General features: G+C 61.3%; 2 protein-coding genes across 8 annotated transcripts in view; both read right to left on the bottom strand.

The window, feature by feature from the left end:
• Positions 1-752: 752 nt before the first annotated feature.
• LAMTOR4 (late endosomal/lysosomal adaptor, MAPK and MTOR activator 4) lies at positions 753-4,089 on the bottom strand. Of its 5 annotated transcripts, none has more exons than XR_013185959.1 (4): positions 3,704-4,087; positions 3,283-3,363; positions 2,057-2,316; positions 753-980 (listed from the first exon to the last, which is right to left on the bottom strand). XR_013185959.1 is itself a non-coding variant. In XM_077193073.1 (4 exons), the coding sequence occupies exons 1-4, from the start codon at positions 3,704-3,706 to the stop codon at positions 883-885; spliced, it is 351 nt and encodes a 116-aa protein (XP_077049188.1). In that variant the 5' UTR covers positions 3,707-3,857; the 3' UTR covers positions 753-882. The 5 variants fall into 5 exon arrangements, 4 of the variants coding, with proteins under 4 accessions (XP_077049188.1, XP_054509695.1, XP_077049186.1 ...); XM_077193073.1 differs by having other exon boundaries at positions 2,148-2,316; positions 3,704-3,857; XM_054653720.2 differs by having other exon boundaries at positions 2,148-2,265; positions 3,704-3,855.
• A 574-nt stretch (positions 4,090-4,663) lies between these two features.
• The window catches only part of CHD3 (chromodomain helicase DNA binding protein 3), a 50,959-nt gene continuing 38,369 nt past the window's right edge, over positions 4,664-17,253 (bottom strand). For all 3 annotated transcript variants that reach the window (XM_077193085.1, XM_077193086.1, XM_077193087.1), the window contains 12 exons: positions 16,359-16,503; positions 15,020-15,182; positions 14,252-14,364; positions 13,704-13,839; positions 13,030-13,128; positions 12,085-12,186; positions 11,874-11,982; positions 10,599-10,731; positions 8,785-8,980; positions 6,987-7,150; positions 5,978-6,107; positions 4,664-5,067 (listed from right to left, as the gene is read on the bottom strand). In XM_077193085.1, coding sequence (XP_077049200.1) covers positions 4,967-5,067; positions 5,978-6,107; positions 6,987-7,150; positions 8,785-8,980; positions 10,599-10,731; positions 11,874-11,982; positions 12,085-12,186; positions 13,030-13,128; positions 13,704-13,839; positions 14,252-14,364; positions 15,020-15,182; positions 16,359-16,503 — 1,591 coding nt within the window. In that variant the 3' untranslated portion in view covers positions 4,664-4,966. The remainder of the gene's footprint in view (positions 5,068-5,977; positions 6,108-6,986; positions 7,151-8,784; positions 8,981-10,598; positions 10,732-11,873; positions 11,983-12,084; positions 12,187-13,029; positions 13,129-13,703; positions 13,840-14,251; positions 14,365-15,019; positions 15,183-16,358; positions 16,504-17,253) is intronic.

Below are 17,253 nucleotides of genomic sequence, written 5' to 3'. Positions count from 1 at the left end.
GAACAGGGTGGGGACAATGAGGGGACAGCAGGGGCACAACAGGGGGACAGCATGGGGACAATGGGGGACAGTGAGGGACATGGACAGGACAATGTGGGGACAGCATGGGGACAATGGGGGACAGCGAGGGGACAGCATGGGGACATGGCCAGAGTGGCAGGGACGGCTCTGAGACAGTGGGGACAGGGGGACAATGGGGACAAGGCCACCCCTGGTGTCCCCAGAGCCTCAGGGCCTTGGGGACATTGGGGACAGGGACCAAGGGGACAGGGCCACCCCCAGTGCCATCTTCAGGACATTGGGGACAATGGGGACAGAGCCACCCTCGGTGTCCCCAGTGTGCCAGGGACGGGGACCAAGGGGACAGAGCCACCCCCAGAGCCTTGGGGACACTTTGGGGACATTGGGGACAATGTGGGGGGGTCGCTGCCACTGCCACGTGCCATGGAGGGGACACCTTGGGGACACTTTGGGGACACGGCCTGGAGCCGTGCCCGCGTTTGGGATTCTGGGGACATTTGGGGACATCGGGGAAGTGTCCCCGAGCCAAAGTGGGGGGAGAGGGGAGGGGCCTGCAGTGCCACCCCCGGGTTGGGGACACTGGGGACAAGGGTGGCACCTCTGTCCCTGTTATTTATTGCCAATAAAGAGACCTGGATGTCACCTGGTGTCACCTGGATGTCCCCAGGGGTGGCCTGGCTGTCACCCGATGCCACCCGGGTGTCCCCAAGGAGGTCACAAAGCACCGAAGCCGCCCTCGGACGCCGTTTATTGTCCCCACGGGGGGGATCTGGGGACACTTTGGGGACAGCGGGAAGGGGGACAGGGCGGCGGTGCCACCACCTCCTCTGGGGACGCTTTGGGGACCTTTGGGGACATTTCTCACACGGCCACCGGCTCCTGGACGTGGTGGTGGCGCTTGACCACGAAGAGTTTCTGTCCCGAGACGGTGACGAGGAGGGAGTGCTCGCCAAACACCACTGGGGACAACGGGGACAATGGGGACAGGGCCACCCCCGGTGTCCCCAGAGCCACCCCCGGTGTCCCCAGGGCCACCCTCGGTGTCCTCAGTGTCCCCAGAGCCACCCCGGTGTCCCCAGAGCCATCAGGGACAGTGACAGGGAGGGAGTGCTCGCCAAACACCACTGGGGACAACGGGGACAATGGGGACAGGGCCACCCTCGGTGTCCCCAGAGCCACCCCCAGTGTCCCCAGAGCCACCCCGGTGTCCCCAGAGCCATCAGGGACAGTGACAGGGAGGGAGTGCTCGCCAAACACCACTGGGGACAACGGGGACAATGGGGACAGGGCCACCCTCGGTGTCCCCAGGGCCACCCTCGGTGTCCTCAGTGTCCCCAGAGCCATCCCCGGTGTCCCCAGAGCCATCAGGGACAGTGACAGGGAGGGAGTGCTCGCCAAACACCACTGGGGACAACGGGGACAATGGGGACAATGGGGACAGGGCCACCCCTCCCTGTGGGGCCATTTGAGGACATTTTGGGGACATTCAAGGAGATTTAGGGACATTTTGGAACCGGTTTGGGGCCGTTTCGAGCCCTTTGGGACCATTTTGGGGTCATTTGAGTCCATCTGGGGACTTTTGGGGACACTTTGGGGACACCTGGGGCCATTTTGAGCCCTTTGGGACATTTTGGGGGACATTTGGAGGCAATTTAGGATCACCTTGGGACCATGTGGGGACATTTAGGGCTATTTTGGGTACATTTAGGGCCATTTTGGGGCCTTTTTTGGCGTTTTTGGGGCCGTTTCTCACCCGAGAGGCAGCAGAAGGGCGGCTTGTGGCCGTGGGGCCATTTATGGACATTTTGGGGCCATTTTGGGTCAATTTTTGGCGGTTTTGGGGCCGTTTCTCACCTGAGAGGGGGCAGAAGGGCGGCTCATGGCTGTGGGGTCTTTTAGGGTCATTTTGGGGCCTTTTTTGGCGTTTTTGGGGCCGTTTCTCACCCGAGAGGCGGCAGAAGGGCGGCTCATGGCTATGGGGACATTTTGGGGCCATTTTGGGGCTATTTTGGGGCATTTTGGGGCCGTTTCTCACCCGAGAGGCGGCGGAAGGGCGGCTCATGGCTATGGGGACATTTTGGGGCCATTTTGGGGCTATTTTGGGGCATTTTGGGGCCGTTTCTCACCCGAGAGGCGGCGGAAGGGCGGCTCGTGGCCGCGGGGCAGGCGCAGCCCCAGGGCCGTGGCCACCAGGCCCTGCAGCACCGTGGCCGTGTGCTCGTCGTTCTCCAGGTCCCCCGAGGACTGGGCAGGCAAAAATTCCACGTTTGGGGAACCCCAAAATGGTTGGGAACTCTCAGGGGAAAATCCCCAAAAATTTAGGGGAACCCAGAGGGGAAAAATCCCCCCAAAAAATGGCACCGAAATGCAGCAAAATCAGCCCAAAATGCAGCAAAATCACCCCAAAAAATGACCTGAGAACCCCTAAAAATTCCCTAAATTTTTGAGGATCCCAAAAAATTTTTCGGGAGTTCCCAGGGGAAAATCCCAAAAATATTAGGGGAACCCAGAGGGGAAAAAATCCCCCCAAAAACTGGCACCGGAATGCAGCAAAATCACCCCAAAAAGCAGCTGGGAACCCCTAAAAAAGGAGCTGGGGATCCCCCAAAAATTCCCAAAATTCTTGGTGATCCCCCAGAATTTTTTGGGAATTTTCAGGGGAAAATCCCAAAACAACTGGGGGAGCCCAGAAGGGCAAAATCCCCAAAAAATGCCCCAAAAACCACCTGGGAACCCCCAATTTTTAGGGATCCCTCCCCCAAATTTTCTCCTCCCTTTTCCCCCAGTTTTTCCCCCCATTTTTAGGGACCCTCCCCCAATTTTCTGCTCCCCTTGCCCCCAACTTTTAGGGACCCCTCCCCAATTTTTTCCCCCATTTTTTTGAATCCCCCTCCCCCAATTTTTAGGGACCCTTGCCCCCAATTTTCTGCTCCCCCCTTCCCCAATATTAAGACCCCAAAACAAGTTGGACTCCCCCAGTTTCTCCCCCATTTTTTGGGTCCCCCTTCCCCAATTTTTGGGAACCCCTCCCCTTTAGTTTTTCCACCCCCATTCTCCATTTTTTCCCCCAATTTCAGGGACTCCCTCCCCAATTTTTTCCCCCATGTTTTTGGATCCTCCTCCCCCCAATTTTTGGGTGCCCCTCCCCAATTTTTAGGGACCCCGCCCCAGGTTTTTTTCCCCCCCATTTTTAGGGACCCTTCCCCAATTTTTTCCTCCTTCCTCCCCTGATTTTTCCCCCCCATTTTTGGGGTCCCTCACCGCCAGCACGGCGCCGTCGCTGATGACGAGGTACCCGGCCTGGGCCGGCACCCGCTCCAGCCCCTGCGTCAGCGCCGCCGTCTGCGACCAGCACAAACCAGTATGAACCAGTATGAACCAGTATAAACGAGTATAAACCAGTATAAACCAGTATGAACCAGTATAAACCAGTATAAACTAGTGCAGAGCGCTACCGACCACCGTGAACCATTACGGGCTGGTTCGGGCCAGTGACCCTCAGGATCCGCTCCAGTATAAACCAGTATGGACCAGTATGAACCAGTACAAAGCAGTACGGGCCGCTGGCGTCCCAGTAAGCACCAGTAACACCCCGAGCCTCCCCCCATTGACCCCTCAGGAGCCCCCCAGTCCATTCCCAGTCCCTCCCAGTCCATTCCCAGTTCCCCTGCCCAGTTCTCACCATAGCGACGCTCCCGCTTCCTGTTCCGGTCACGTGACCCCCGCCCTCAGTGCCCGCCCCGCCTCCTCATTGGTTAAGAGAGCCGCTCGTCACGGACGCGGTCACCAATCAGAGCGGGCTGCGGGATCACGTGGTTGAACTCTATGGTTCAGCGGACCAGAAGTGGTGCTCAGTCCTCCCGCGTTCTCTCTATGGTTTCCTCCGTTAAACCGGAAGTTCCGCTCATTCTTCCACCGCTCCTCTCTATTGTTCTTCCGCAGACCCGGAAGTGTCGCTCAGTCCTCCAGCGCCCCTCTCTATCGTCCCTCAGTGCTCCAGCTCCGCCCCCGCACTCCCAAAACGCCCAAATTTGGGCAAAACGGCGCAAAAGGGCTTCAAAAAATGGGAACTTCCCTCACCCCCCCCGGCCACCGCCATGATGGGCACAAGCCGAGCAGTCCATGGTGGCCACACCCACCCCCACGATAGCCACGCCCACCCCAAATGTGGCCGCACCCACCCCCACGATAGCCACGCCCACTCATCGGGAGCCACGCCCACCCCACCAGTGGCCAAACCCGAAGTCCTGGTAGCCACCAGCCCCACGTGACCACTGCCATGGTGGCCACGCCCATCCTGATGGTAGCCACGCCTACCCCCACGATGCTCATCCCCACACTAGCCACGCCCACCCCCACGATGGCTATGTCCATCCCCACAGTTGCCACGCCCATCCCCAGTAGCCACACCCACCCCAATGATAACCACGCCCACTACACATTAGCCACACCCACTCCTATAGTAGCCACGCCCACCCCACTGTAGCCACGCATCCCCACATTATCCACGCCCACCTCAATGCAAACCACACCCACCCCATGATAGCCACGCCCACCCACCACTAACCACGCCCACCCCACATTAACCACGCCCCATTTTCCCGGGGGCGTGGCCGCGGCGCAGGCGGGGGGCGTGGCCAGGGCCGTTTCCGGGGTTTATTCGTTCGCTGCCGTCCAATCACGAGCCCGAGCCCGGTGTGGGGGGGGGGGGGAAGGGGAGGAGGGGGGAGGGGTGGGAGCGCCCCGCCCCCCGCCCCGCCCCTCCCCCCCCATAAATCCATATTTATAGAATTCCGTATTTATAGCCCCGCCCCCACCCCGCGCGCTGCCCCTCCCCCACCCCGCCGGGCTCTCGGGGGGCGGGGGGGGTTGGTGGGGGGGGGGGGTTGGGGAGGGGTTTGGGGGGGTCGGGGAGGGGCGGGGCCCCCCCAGGCCCCGCCCCCCCTCAGTCGTCGATGCAAATCACCTCCCCCCCCCGGGGCTCCTTGCGCTGCTGCTCCAGCGCCTCCGCCTCGCGCTTCACCAGCACCGCGGGGCCGTTCGAGGCTGGGGATGGAAAATGGGGTGGTCAGGGGGGGCTCCGAGACCCCCACCCACCCATGGGAACCCCCAGAGACCCCTCCCCACCCATGGGACCCCCAGAGACCCCCCCGCACCCATGGGAACCCCCTCAGGGACCCCCCCATCAATGGGAGCCCCTCGCGCTTCACCAGCACCGCGGGGCCGTTCGAGGCTGAGGGGGGGAAAACGGGGGGGTCAGGGGGCGTCTGGGACCCCCACCCACCCATGGGAACCCCAGAGACCCCTCCCCACCCATGGGACCCCCAGAGATCCCTCCCCACCCATGGGAACCCCCTCAGGGACCCCCCCATCAATGGGAGCCCCTCGCGCTTCACCAGCACCGCGGGGCCGTTCGAGGCTGAGGGGGGGAAAACGGGGGGGTCAGGGGGGCTCCGAGACCCCCACCCACCCATGGGAACCCCAGAGACCCCTCCCCACCCATGGGAACCCCCTCAGGGACCCCCCCATCAATGGGAACCCCTCGCGCTTCACCAGCACCGCGGGGCCGTTCGAGGCTGGGGATGGAAAATGGGGGGGTCAGGGGGGCTCCGAGACCCCCACCCACCCATGGGAACCCCAGAGACCCCTCCCCACCCATGGGAACCCCCCAGGGACCCCCCCATCAATGGGAGCCCCTCGTGCTTCACCAGCAATGGGGGGAGGGGTCAGACACACCCAGAGACCCCCACCCATGGGTGACACCCTTGGGACCCCTCAGTGACCCCAACCCCCCCCCCTCCCCCCCCCAAATGACCCCTCCAAGGATCCCCCAAACACCCCCAGGGACCCCTCGGTGACTCCTGGTGGCATCTGGCAGCCCGAGGGGGATGTCCCCATTTGTGACCCCCATGTCCCCAATGTGTCCCCCCAGTGTCCCCAGTGTCCCCAGTCTCACCGGAGATGAAGGACCCTGGTGGCATCTGGCTGTAGTTGGCCCCCCCGGGGTGGGGGAGGGCTCCAGCCGGGGGGGTCCCAAAGGTGCCCCCGTAGCTCGGGGGGGTGGCGTAGGGACCCGGCGGGAAGCTCTGGGGACAGGGACACGGCTGTCACCGCCAGGGTCACCGCCAGGGTCACCTCCTGGTGCCACCCCCAGGGTCACTTCCCAGGGTCACCTCCAGGGTCACCGCCAGGGTCACCCCCAGGGTCACCTCCCAGGGTCATCACCCCCAGGGTCACCCCCAGGGTCACCCCCAGGGTCACCGCCAGGGTCACCCCCAGGGTCATCCCCCCCATGTCACCTCCTGGTGCCACCCCCCTGCTGTCACCTGCCTGTGGGGGCAGGGGACATTCCCAGGGCAGGGTGGCAGGGGCACAGGGTGACAGGGTCACAATGTCCCCAGGGTGACAATGTCCCCAGAGCAGTGTGACAGTGTCCCCAGGTGTCACTCACGGGCAGGGGGTGGCTCTCGGTGCCCTTGCTGGCCAGGCGGCTGAGGATGCCATAGTGGGGACAGGGTGACAATGCCGATATCCCCAGGGCAGGGTGACAGGGGCACAGGGGCACAGGGTGACAGTGTCCCCAAGGTGTGACAATGCCAATGTCCCCAAGGGTCACTCACGGGCGGGGGGTGGCTCTCGGTGCCCTTGCTGGCCAGGCGGCTGAGGATGCCATAGTGGGGACAGGGGCAGGGTGACAGTGCTGATATCCTGATATCCCCAGGGCAGGGTGACAGGGGCACAGGGTGACAGTGTCCCCAAGGTGTGACAATGCCAATGTCCCCAGGGTGTCACTCACGGGCGGGGGGTGGCTCTCGGTGCCCTTGCTGGCCAGGCGGCTGAGGATGCCATGGGGGCAGAGTGACAATGCCGATATCCCCGGGGGCAGTGTGACAGGGTGACAATGTCCATATCCCCGGGGGCAGTGTGACAAGGTGACAATGACAGTGTCCCCAAGGGTCACTCACGGGCGGGGGGTGGCTCTCGGTGCCCTTGCTGGCCAGGCGGCTGAGGATGCTGCGCTCGCTCATCTGCAGGCGGGCGGCGATGGGGGGGATGCGGGACAGCGTGGCCGGCAGGCGCGTCACGTCCGCCTTCATGTCACTGAGCAGCTCCTCCAGCTGGTTCAGCACTGCCCGCGGCACAGAGAGAGAGAGACACAGCCCCGTCAGCACCGCCCGGCCCTGCTCGCAGCTTACTCACAGGTTACTCATGGGTTACTCATGGGTTACTCGTGGGGAGGGGGTGGGCGGGAGATACTCACGTGAGAATGGGAGGTAGAGAGAGGGAGGGGGAGGAGGTGGGAGTTACTCAGGGGTTACTCAGAGCTTACTCAGGGTGGCGGGTGGGCGGGGGAGGGGGGCATGCGTGGGGGGAGGGGGTGTGAGTACTCGGGGGATACTCCTGACTTACTCTGGGTTTATTCCTGGCTTACTCAGGGTTTACTCCTGATTTACCTCACCCACAGTGGAGGTACCCCCCCAGCTGTGCTCCTTACTCTGAGTATCTCCTCGAGGTACTCTGGAGATACTCCAGGGTTACTCTTTACGCTCTGGGGGTACTTGTTGGATGTCCCAGTAATACTCCAGGGTTACTCCTGCCTTACTGCAGGCCTGCACACACTGGGCTACTCCATGGCTACTCCATGGCTACTCCTCGGACACGCTGGAGGTGACTCCAGGGATACTCCTGGCATTAAATACACCAGGGATACTCTGGGTTTACTCAGCTCATCCCCCCCAAGTCCTCCAGGCTTTACTCATTAATTACACCAGGGATACTCCGCGCTTACACCGGGGTGCTCCAGCGCATGCAAACACCGGCGCTACTCCAGCCTTACTCCAGCCTTACTCCCAGCATGCACCGCGGGGATACTCCGGGGATGCTCCGCCCAAACAGCCCCAGGCGAGGAGGGAGGAGGGAGGGAGGGAAGGGATCAAGGCGTAAACTACTCCAGAGATACACACAGGACGGCACTAGGGACATACTCCAGCTTTACACCACAGCTACTCAGCAGAGCCACCTCAGCGCCAAGCCACGCCCCCTCCATGCGCCTCCCGCCTTATGCTGACTTTACTCCGAGCTTACTTGGGCTTTATTGCAACTTTGCTCTGCCTTTGCGCTGACTTTACTTGGATTTTACTCCACCTTTACACTGACTTTACTTGGACTTCAGTCTGAATTTACTGAGACTTTAGTCCCAATGTACTCAGACTTCAGTCTGAATTTACTCAGACTTTATGTCACCTTTGCGATCCGAATTCACTCCAAATTTACTCCGCCTTTACTTGGATTTCAGTCTGAATTTACATGGACTTTACTTGGACTTTAGTCCCAATTTACTCAGACTTTAGTCCCAATTTACTCAGACTTTAGCCAAAACTTACTCCAACTTTACTGCTCCTCTACTCATACTCTACTACTCCTCTACTCTACTCCTACTTTACTAGTACTTTACTCCAACTTACTACTACTACTCTACTCCGACTTTACTACGACCTTACTACCACTTTACTCCACCTTTACTACCACCTTTCCTCCACCTTTCCAGCACCTCTCCTGGCGCCCCGTGCCCGGCGTCGCGGCGCAGCCCCGCCCCTGCCCCGCCCCCAGAAAGCACACGCAGAGCAAGGAGACACCGGGAGGCGGCGTTGGGTGGGAGCAAACCCCTCTTTAATGGCGTCACAGGCGCGTACAGAGCACGAGGCGGGCGCTACACGGGCCGAGCCCCGCGCCGGGCGCGCCGGCCCTGCTGCCGCCCCTTACCCTTGTGCAGCACGGCGTTGGCCGGCTTGTTGCCCGCCAGCGACTCCTTGGACAAGTGCTGGTGGCTCTCGGCCAGGCACTCGACCTCGGCGAAGCGCGTGTTGAGCGCCATGGCGGGGTGGCTGGGGTCCTGCGTCATGTTCAGGTAGGCGGCGCGGCGCAGCTGCTCCTCGATCACCAGCGCCTGCTCCAGCAGCTGCAGCGGGACGGGAGGGAGGAGGGGAGGGGTTCAGGTGTGGGGAGAGGGGGGGGTCAGAACTGATTCCATCAACGGCTGGGGGGATCAGAACTGATTCCATCAATGGCTGGGGGGAGCAGAACTGATTCCATTAATGGCTGGAGGGGTCAGCCCTGATTCCATCAATGGCTGGGGGGAGCAGAACTGATTCCATCAACAGCTGGGGGGATCAGAGCTGATTCCATCAACAGCTGGAGGGGTCAGAACTGATTCCATCAACAGCTGGAGGGATCAGGTGTGGGGAGAGGGGGATCAGCCCTGATTCCATCAATGGCTGGGGGGAGCAGAACTGATTCCATCAACAGCTGGGGGGATCAGCCCTGATTCCATCAACAGCTGGGGGGGTCAGCCCTGATTCCATCAATGGCTGGAGGGGATCAGCCCTGATTTCATCAACAGCTGGAGGGATCAGGTGTGGGGAGACGGGGATCAGCCCCTATTCCATCAACAGCTGGAGGGATCAGAGCTGATTCCATCAACAGCTGGGGGGGTCAGAACTGATTCCATCAACGGCTGGAGGGGTCAGAGCTGATTCCATCAACGGCTGGGGGGAGCAGGTGTGGGGAGAGGGGGGGATCAGAACTGATTCCATCAATGGCTGGAGGGGATCAGCCCTGATTCCATCAATGGCTGGAGGGATCAGGTGTGGGGAGACGGGGATCAGCCCTGATTCCATCAACAGCTGGGGGGATCAGCCCCTATTCCATCAACAGCTGGAGGGATCAGAACTGATTCCATCAACAGCTGGATGGGTTCAGGTGTGGGGAGAGGGGGGGATCAGAACTGATTCCATCAACAGCTGGGGGGGTCAGAAGTGACTTCATCAACAGCTGGAGGGATCAGCCCTGATTCCATCAACAGCTGGAGGGGTCAGAACTGATTTCATCAACAGCTGGAGGGGTTCAGGTGTGGGGAGAGGGGGAGCCCCGATTTCATCAACGGCTGGGGGGGATCAGCCCTGATTTCATCAACAGCTGGAGGGGTCAGAACTGATTTCATCAACAGCTGGAGGGGTCAGGTGTTGGTGACTTCAGCCCTGATTTCATCAACAGCTGGGGGAATCAGAACTGATTCCATCAACAGCTGGGGGGATCAGGTGTGGGTGGGTCCAGCCCTGATTCCATCAACAGCTGGAGGGGTCAGAACTGATTCTGTCAACAGCTGGAGGGGTTCAGGTGTTGGTGGGTCCAACCCCGACCTCATCAACAGCTGGAGGGTCCAAGTATGGGTGGGTTTAGCCCTGACCTCATCAACAGCTGGGGGGATCAGCCCTGACCTCATCAACATCTGGAGGGTCCAGGTGTTGGGTCAAGGTTTGAGGAAACCCAACATCTGGAGGGTTCAGGTGTTGGTGGGTCCAACCGTGACCTCACCAACATCTGGACAACACAAATGTCCAGGTGTCCAACCCCGACCTCACCCAACACCTGCAGGACCCGCCCAGGTGTCGGAGCACCCTTGGCCCCCTTCCCGCTCATCCCAGCCCCTCATGCAAGGCCACCCCAGTGCCACCCAGTGCCACCCTCGCTGTCACCCCAGTGCCACCCAGTGCCACCGGTGTCCCCGCGTTGCTGACCTTGAAGCGGCGCGCCAGGAACTTGTTCTTCATCTCCAGGAAGTTCCCCTTGGAGGCCTCGCCCTTGAAGGGTTCGTTGATGACCCCGAAGGCGCCGTCGTTCTGGATGTCGGTCCAGCGCGCGTAGCCGTGGCTGCGCGCTAAGGATGCCACTGTCACCGTGTCACCTGTGTCACCCGTGTCACCTGTGTCACCTGTGTCACCATGCCACCCTGTCACTGCATCATCACATCCCCCATACACACAGCACACAGAGCCGTGGCTGCGCGCTAAGGATGCCACTGTCACCGTGTCACCTGTGTCACCTGTGTCACCTGTCATTGTGTCACCTGTGTCACCTGTGTCACCTGTCACTGTGTCACCTGTGTCACCTGTGTCACCCTGTCACTGCACCATCACATCCCCCATACACAGCACACGGAGCCGTGGCTGTGCGCTAAGGATGCCACTGTCACCATGTCACCTGTGTCACCCGCGTCACCTGTGTCACCTGTGTCACCTGTGACTGTGTCACACTGTCACCATGGCACCATGGCACCATGTCACCCTATCACTGCATCATCACATCCCCCATACACACAGCACACGGAGCCGTGGCTGTGCGCTAAGGATGCCACTGTCACCGTGTCACCATGTCACCTGTGTCACCTGTGTCACCTGTGTCACCTGTCACTGTGTCACACTGTCACGATGTCCCCAACACCTCCCACACACAGCACACAGAGCCGTGGCTGCGTGCTAAGGATGCCACTTGTCACCTGTGTCACCCGTGTCACCTGTGTCACCCGTGTCACCTGTGTCACCTGTGTCACCTGTCACTGTGTGACCATGTCACCTGTGTCACTGTGTCACCCTGTCACTGCATCATCACATCTCCCTGTCCCCAGTGTCCCCCGCATCCAGCACACCAACCATGGGTGCCACCCTCTCCTGGCTGTCACCCTCACTGTGGTGTCACCCTCACTGTGGTGTCACCCTCACTCTGCTGTCACTGTCCCCAGCCCAGGGACACCCCAAATCCCCTGGTGACACCCCTGGTGACACCCCAATCCCCTGGTGACACCCCTGGTGACATCCCAAGGATACAGGACGATGCCAGCCAGCAGCCAGCAGCCGTGTCACCAGTGCCACCCTTTACCATTTACCATTTTGTCACCCTGACTCTGCTGTCACTGTCCCCAGCCCAGGGACACCCCAATCCCCACGGTGACACCCCTGGTGACACCCCAAATCCCCTGGTGACACCCAAATCCCCTGGTGACACCCCAAGGATACAGGACGATGCCAGCCAGCAGCCAGTAGTCGTGGCGCCGGTGCCAGATCTCGTTGAGCTTCCCCGAGGAGATGGCGGCGCGCTCCTCGTTCTGCCACAGCGTGTGCAGCTCTGCAGGGGTGGGGACAGCGGGTCAGGGCTGTCCCCTGGTGTCCCCTGGTGTCCCCTGGGTGTCCCCAGTGTCCCCTGGTGTCCCCATGTCCCCGTGCTCACCCGTGAAGCCGCCGTCGGCGATGTTGAACATGAACCGCGGCTTCTCGGCCTTGTCCTCGCGGCGCCCGTTGGGCCGCGCCTCCCGCTCGGCCTTGGGCTCCTCTGCGGGGAGCGGAACATTCGGGGGGTCAGGGGCAAATTTGGGGGGTCAGGGGAACATTCGGGGGGTCAGGGACACATTTGGGGGGTCAGGGACACATTCGGGGGGTCAGGGATGGGTTTGGGGAGTCAGGGACACATTTGGGGGGTCAGGGGAACATTCGGGGGGTCAGGGATGGGTTTGGGAGGGATCAGGGATGGGTTTGGGGGGTCAGGGACACATTTGGGGGGACAGTGAAACCTTTGGGTGGTCAGGAGGGCATTGGGGGGGTCAGGGACAAATTTGGGGGGGTCAGGGATGGGTTTGGGGTGTCAGGGATGGGTTTGGGGGTCAGGGATGGGTTTGGGGTGTCAGGGATGGGTTTGAGGGGACAGGAACAAATTTGGGGGTTCAGGGATGGGTTTGGGGTGTCAGGGATGGGTTTGGGGGTGTCAGGGACAAATTTGGGGGACAGGGATGGGTTTGGGGTGTCAGGGATGGGTTTGAGGGGACAGGAACAAATTTGGGGAGACAGGGATGGGTTTGGGGGATCAGGGATGGGTTTGGGGGATTCAGGGCACATCTGACCCCCCCTCGGTCCCCCCAAACCCCCCCAGCCCCAACAATAAACGAGACAAGGGGTGGGTTAAGCCACGCCCCCACCAAGTTTGACCACACCTCTTTTTCTAAGCCCCACCCACTCCTATTAGACCACACCCCTTCAAATAAGCACCACCCACTCCGTGCTAGGCCACACCCCCTTCTGTGAAACCCCACCCTGTCTATTAGGACACGCCCCCTTTATCAAGCCATGCCCATCGTGGGTCAGGCCACGCCCCTTTCCCTTAAAGCCCCGCCCCCGTTACCTCGTTTGGGGTCGGGGTCCCCCGGGCGCTCCTTGGGCTCCTCCTCCGGGGCCTTCTCGTCCCCCTTGTCCAGCCCCGGAACCTTCTCGGCCTCGGCACCTGCAGGGTTGGGGTTCTTGGGGCTTTTGGGGTTTTTGGGGGTTTTGGGGTTTTTGGGGTTTTGGGGTTTTTGGGGGTTTTGGGATTTTTGGGGGTTTGGGGATTTGGGGTTTTTGCAGTTTGGGGATTTCCAGGGATTTGGGGTTTTCCAGGGATTTGGGGTTTTTGGGGTTTGGGGTTTTCCAGGGATTTGGGGTTTTTGGGGTTTGGGGTTTTGGGGTTTCTGGGATTTGGTGTTTCCCAGGATTTGGGGTTTTTGGGATTTGGGGTCTTCCATGGATTTGGGATTTTGGGTTTCTGGGATTTGGGTTTCCCAGGATTTGGTGTTTCCAGGATTTGGGGTTTCTGGGATTTGGGGTTTTTGGGGTTCCCGGGATTTGGGGTTTTTGGAGTTCCCAGGATTTGGGGTTTTTGGCATCAGGGATTTTGGGGGTTCCCAGGATTTGGGGTTTTTAGGATTTGGGGTTTTTGGGGTTCCCGGGATTTGGGGTTTTTGGGGTTCCCAGGATTTGGGGTTTTTGGCATCAGGGATTTTGGGGGTTCCCAGGATTTGGGGGTTCCCGGGGGGGTCTCACCTGGCCGCTCCTCGCGGGCCGGGGGCCCTTCGGCCTCGGGGTCCCTGTGGCCGGGTCCCTCCTCCTCCTCCCCCTTGCGGGGCCCTTCGGCCTCGCTGCCATCGCCCGGCGACGGTGGCGCCTCGGGGACAGGGGGCTGTGGGGACAGGAGGGGCTGTCACCCTCAGTGTCCCCATCCGTGGGGACATCGCCCCCCTGAGAGTGACACTGAGGGGGGACACGGGGACAGGGATGGGGACAGGAGGGTGGGGACAGTGTTGGGGACAGGGATGGGGACAAGGACAGGAGGGTGGGGACAGCGTTGGGGACAGCGAGGACACAGCTGGGGACAGGGATGGGGACAAGGACAGGAGGGTGGGGACAGCGTTAGGGACAGTGTTGGGGACAGCGAGGACACAGCTGGGGACAGGGATGGGGACAAGGACAGGAGGGTGGGGACAGCGCTGGGGACAGCAAGGACACAGCTGGGGACAGGGATGGGACAGAGTTGGGGACAGGGAGGCCGTGCTGGGGACAGGGACAGGGTTGGGGACAGTTGTGTCACTCACATCTGTCTCCATCTTCTCGGGGCCTTTGGGCTCTTTCTCGTCCCTGGTGTCACCCTCGTCCCTGTCCGGGGGTGGCCCTGGCCCGTCCCCGCGCTCGCTGGGCGCCGGCGTGGCTGGGGACAGGGGACATCAGCACATTGGTCCCCATCCTGTCCCCAGCCGTGTCCCCATGCCCCCAGCTGTGTCCCCAGACATGTCCCCATCCCTGTCCCCATGTCCCCATCCCTGTCCCCATCCATGTCCCCATTCCTGTCCCCACCCCTGTCCCCATGCCCCCAGCTGTGTCCCCAGCTGTGTCCCCATCCCCGTCCCCATGTCCCCATCCCTGTCCCCATGTCCCCATCCCTGTCCCCCTGCCATGTTCCCATGTCCCCATCCCTGTCCCCACCCCTGTCCCCATGACCCCCCCAGCTGTGTCCCCATCCCTATACCCATGTCTCCATGTCCCCATCCCTGTCCCCACGCCTGTCCCCATGCCCATCCCCATGTCCCCATGTCCCCATCCCTGTCCCCAGCCATGTTCCCTGTCCCTCTGCCCCCATCCCTCTCCCCATGTCCCCATCCCTGTCCCCATCCTTGTCCCCGTGTCCCCATCCCTGTCCCCGTGACGCCCCCATTGTGTCCCCATCCCTGTCCCCTGTCCCCATTGTGTCCCCACCCCTGTCCCCTGTCCCCACGGTGTCCCCTGTCCCTGTCCCCATGGTGTCCCCACCCCTGTTCCCACGGTGTCCCCTGTCCCTGTCCCCGTGGTGTCCCCGCCGTGGGTACCGGGTGTGGGGGGCGCGGGGCTGGGGGGGCCGCTCTGCTCGGGGCTGGGGGGTCCGGTCTTGGCGGGGGAGGAGGCGCGGGACGAGCGCTTGGAGTCGGCGCTGGGCTCGGGGGCCAGCTCGGGCAGGGACCAGCGCCCGTTGATGTGCTCAAACTCCTGCACCTGCACAGGGGACATGGAGGGGTCAGGGATCCCAAAAACCCTGAAAATCCATCCCAAAAACCTCAAAAACCCCAAAAAATCCCACCCCAAAAACATCAAAATCCACCCCTAAAACCTGCCCCAAAAAGGGACCCTAGAACATGCCCAGGGCCCAGCTCGGGCAGGGACCAGCGCCCGTTGATGAGCTCCAACTCCTGCACCTGCACAGGGGACAGGAGGGGTCAGGGGAACACAAAAACCCTGAAAACCCCAAAAATTCCAAAAATCCCACCCCAAAACCATCAAAAACCCTGAAAATCCACCCCAAAAACCCCAAAAAGGGACCCTAGAACATGCCCAGGGCCCAGCGCTCGTTGATGTGCTCGAACTCCTGCACCTGCACAGGGGACGTGGAGGGGTCAGGGGAACACAAAAACCCCAAAAATCCACCCCAAAAACATCAAAATGGACCCCTAAAACATCCCCAGGGCCCAGCTCGGGCAGGGACCAGCGCCCGTTGATGAGCTCGAACTCCTGCACCTGCACAGGGGACGTGGAGGGGTCAGAGGATCCCAAAAACCCTGAAAACCCCAAAAAATCCCACCCCAAAAACATCAAAATCCACCCCTAAAACCTGCCCCAAAAAGGGACCCTAGAACATGCCCAGGGCCCAGCTCGGGCAGGGACCAGCGCCCGTTGATGAGCTCGAACTCCTGCACCTGCACAGGGGACACAACAGGGGGGGTAAAAAACCCCCAAAACCCTAAAAACCCCAAAAATCCACCCCAAAACCCCCCAAAATCCACCCCAAAAACCTGCCCAAGGAACCCCAGGTGTCCAGGCTGTTCCCAGGTGTGTCCCCAGGTGTCCCCAGGTGTCCCAGGGCTGTCCCTGGCTGTCCCAGCCTGTCCCCAGGCATTCAGGCTGTCCCAGGTGTGTCCCCAGGTGTCCAGCCTGTCCCCAGCCTGTCCCCAGGTGCTCAGGCCTGTCCCCAGGTGTGTCCCCAGCCTGTCCCCAGGTGTCCCAGGTACCTTTTCCTTGACAAGGGACATGACTCCAATGCGGGTCAGCGCCTGCTGCTGGCTCAGCCCCTTCCCGTGTTCAGGCTGGGCTGTCCCCAGCCTGTCCCTGGGTGTCCCTGGGTGTCCCAGGTGTCCCCAGGTGTGTCCCCAGCCTGTCCCCAGGTGTCCCAGGTACCTTTTTCTTGACGAGGGACATGACTCCGATGCGGGTCAGCACCTGCTGCCGGCTCAGCCCCTCCCTGGGGACGCCGTCCGCGAAGGTCTCGGAGCCGTCGGCGCCCGGCTCGCACAGGTGGCGCATGAACAGGGACACGTAGGCCCTGGGGACAGGGACAGCATGAATGGGGACAGGGGACAGGGACAGCATGAATGGGACAGCATGAACAGGGACAGCATGAATGGGGACAGGGACAGCATGAACAGGGACAGCATGAATGGGGACAGGGACAGCAGGAACAGGGACACGTAGGCCCTGGGGACAGGGACAGCATGAATGGGGACAGGGGACAGGGACAGCATGAACAGGGGACAGGGGACAGGGACAGCATGAATGGGGACACGTAGGCCCTGGGGACAGGGACAGCATGAATGGGGACAGGGACAGCATGAATGGGGACACGTAGGCCCTGGGGACAGGGACAGCATGAATGGGGACAGCAGGAACAGGGACAGCATGAATGGGGACAGCATGAATGGGACAGCATGAACAGGGACAGCATGAATGGGGACAGGGACAGCATGAACAGGGACACGTGGGCCCTGGGGACAGGGACAGCATGAATGGGGACAGGGACAGCAGGAACAGGGACACGTGGGCCCTGGGGACAGGGACAGAATGAACAGGGACAGGGATAGCATGAACAGGGACAGGGACAGCAGGAACAGGGACAGCATGAACAGGGACACGTGGGCCCTGGGGACAGGGGACAGCATGAATGGGGACAGCAGGAATGGGGACAGGGACAGCAGGAACGGGGACAGCATGAACAGGGGACAGCATGAATGGGGACAGGGACAGCATGAACAGGGACACGGAGGCCCTGGGGACAGGGACAGCATGAATGGGGACA

Source organism: Agelaius phoeniceus, chromosome 36 (genome assembly GCF_051311805.1).
Source record: "Agelaius phoeniceus isolate bAgePho1 chromosome 36, bAgePho1.hap1, whole genome shotgun sequence".
NCBI lineage: Eukaryota > Metazoa > Chordata > Aves > Passeriformes > Icteridae > Agelaius > Agelaius phoeniceus.
This window is presented reverse-complemented; position numbering and strand designations above follow the sequence as displayed.

What these genes read in the sequence shown, in the direction of transcription:
- LAMTOR4 (XM_077193071.1), bottom strand. An exon ending in GCGACGGCGCCGTGCTGGCG is followed by an intron (nt 2,317 to 3,282) that starts GTGAGGGACCCC and finishes TTTTCCCCTGAG; the next exon opens with AGTTCCCAACCATTTTGGGG. An exon ending in GCCCTTCCGCCGCCTCTCGG is followed by an intron (nt 1,426 to 2,147) that starts GTGAGAAACGGC and finishes CGTTGTCCCCAG; the next exon opens with TGGTGTTTGGCGAGCACTCC.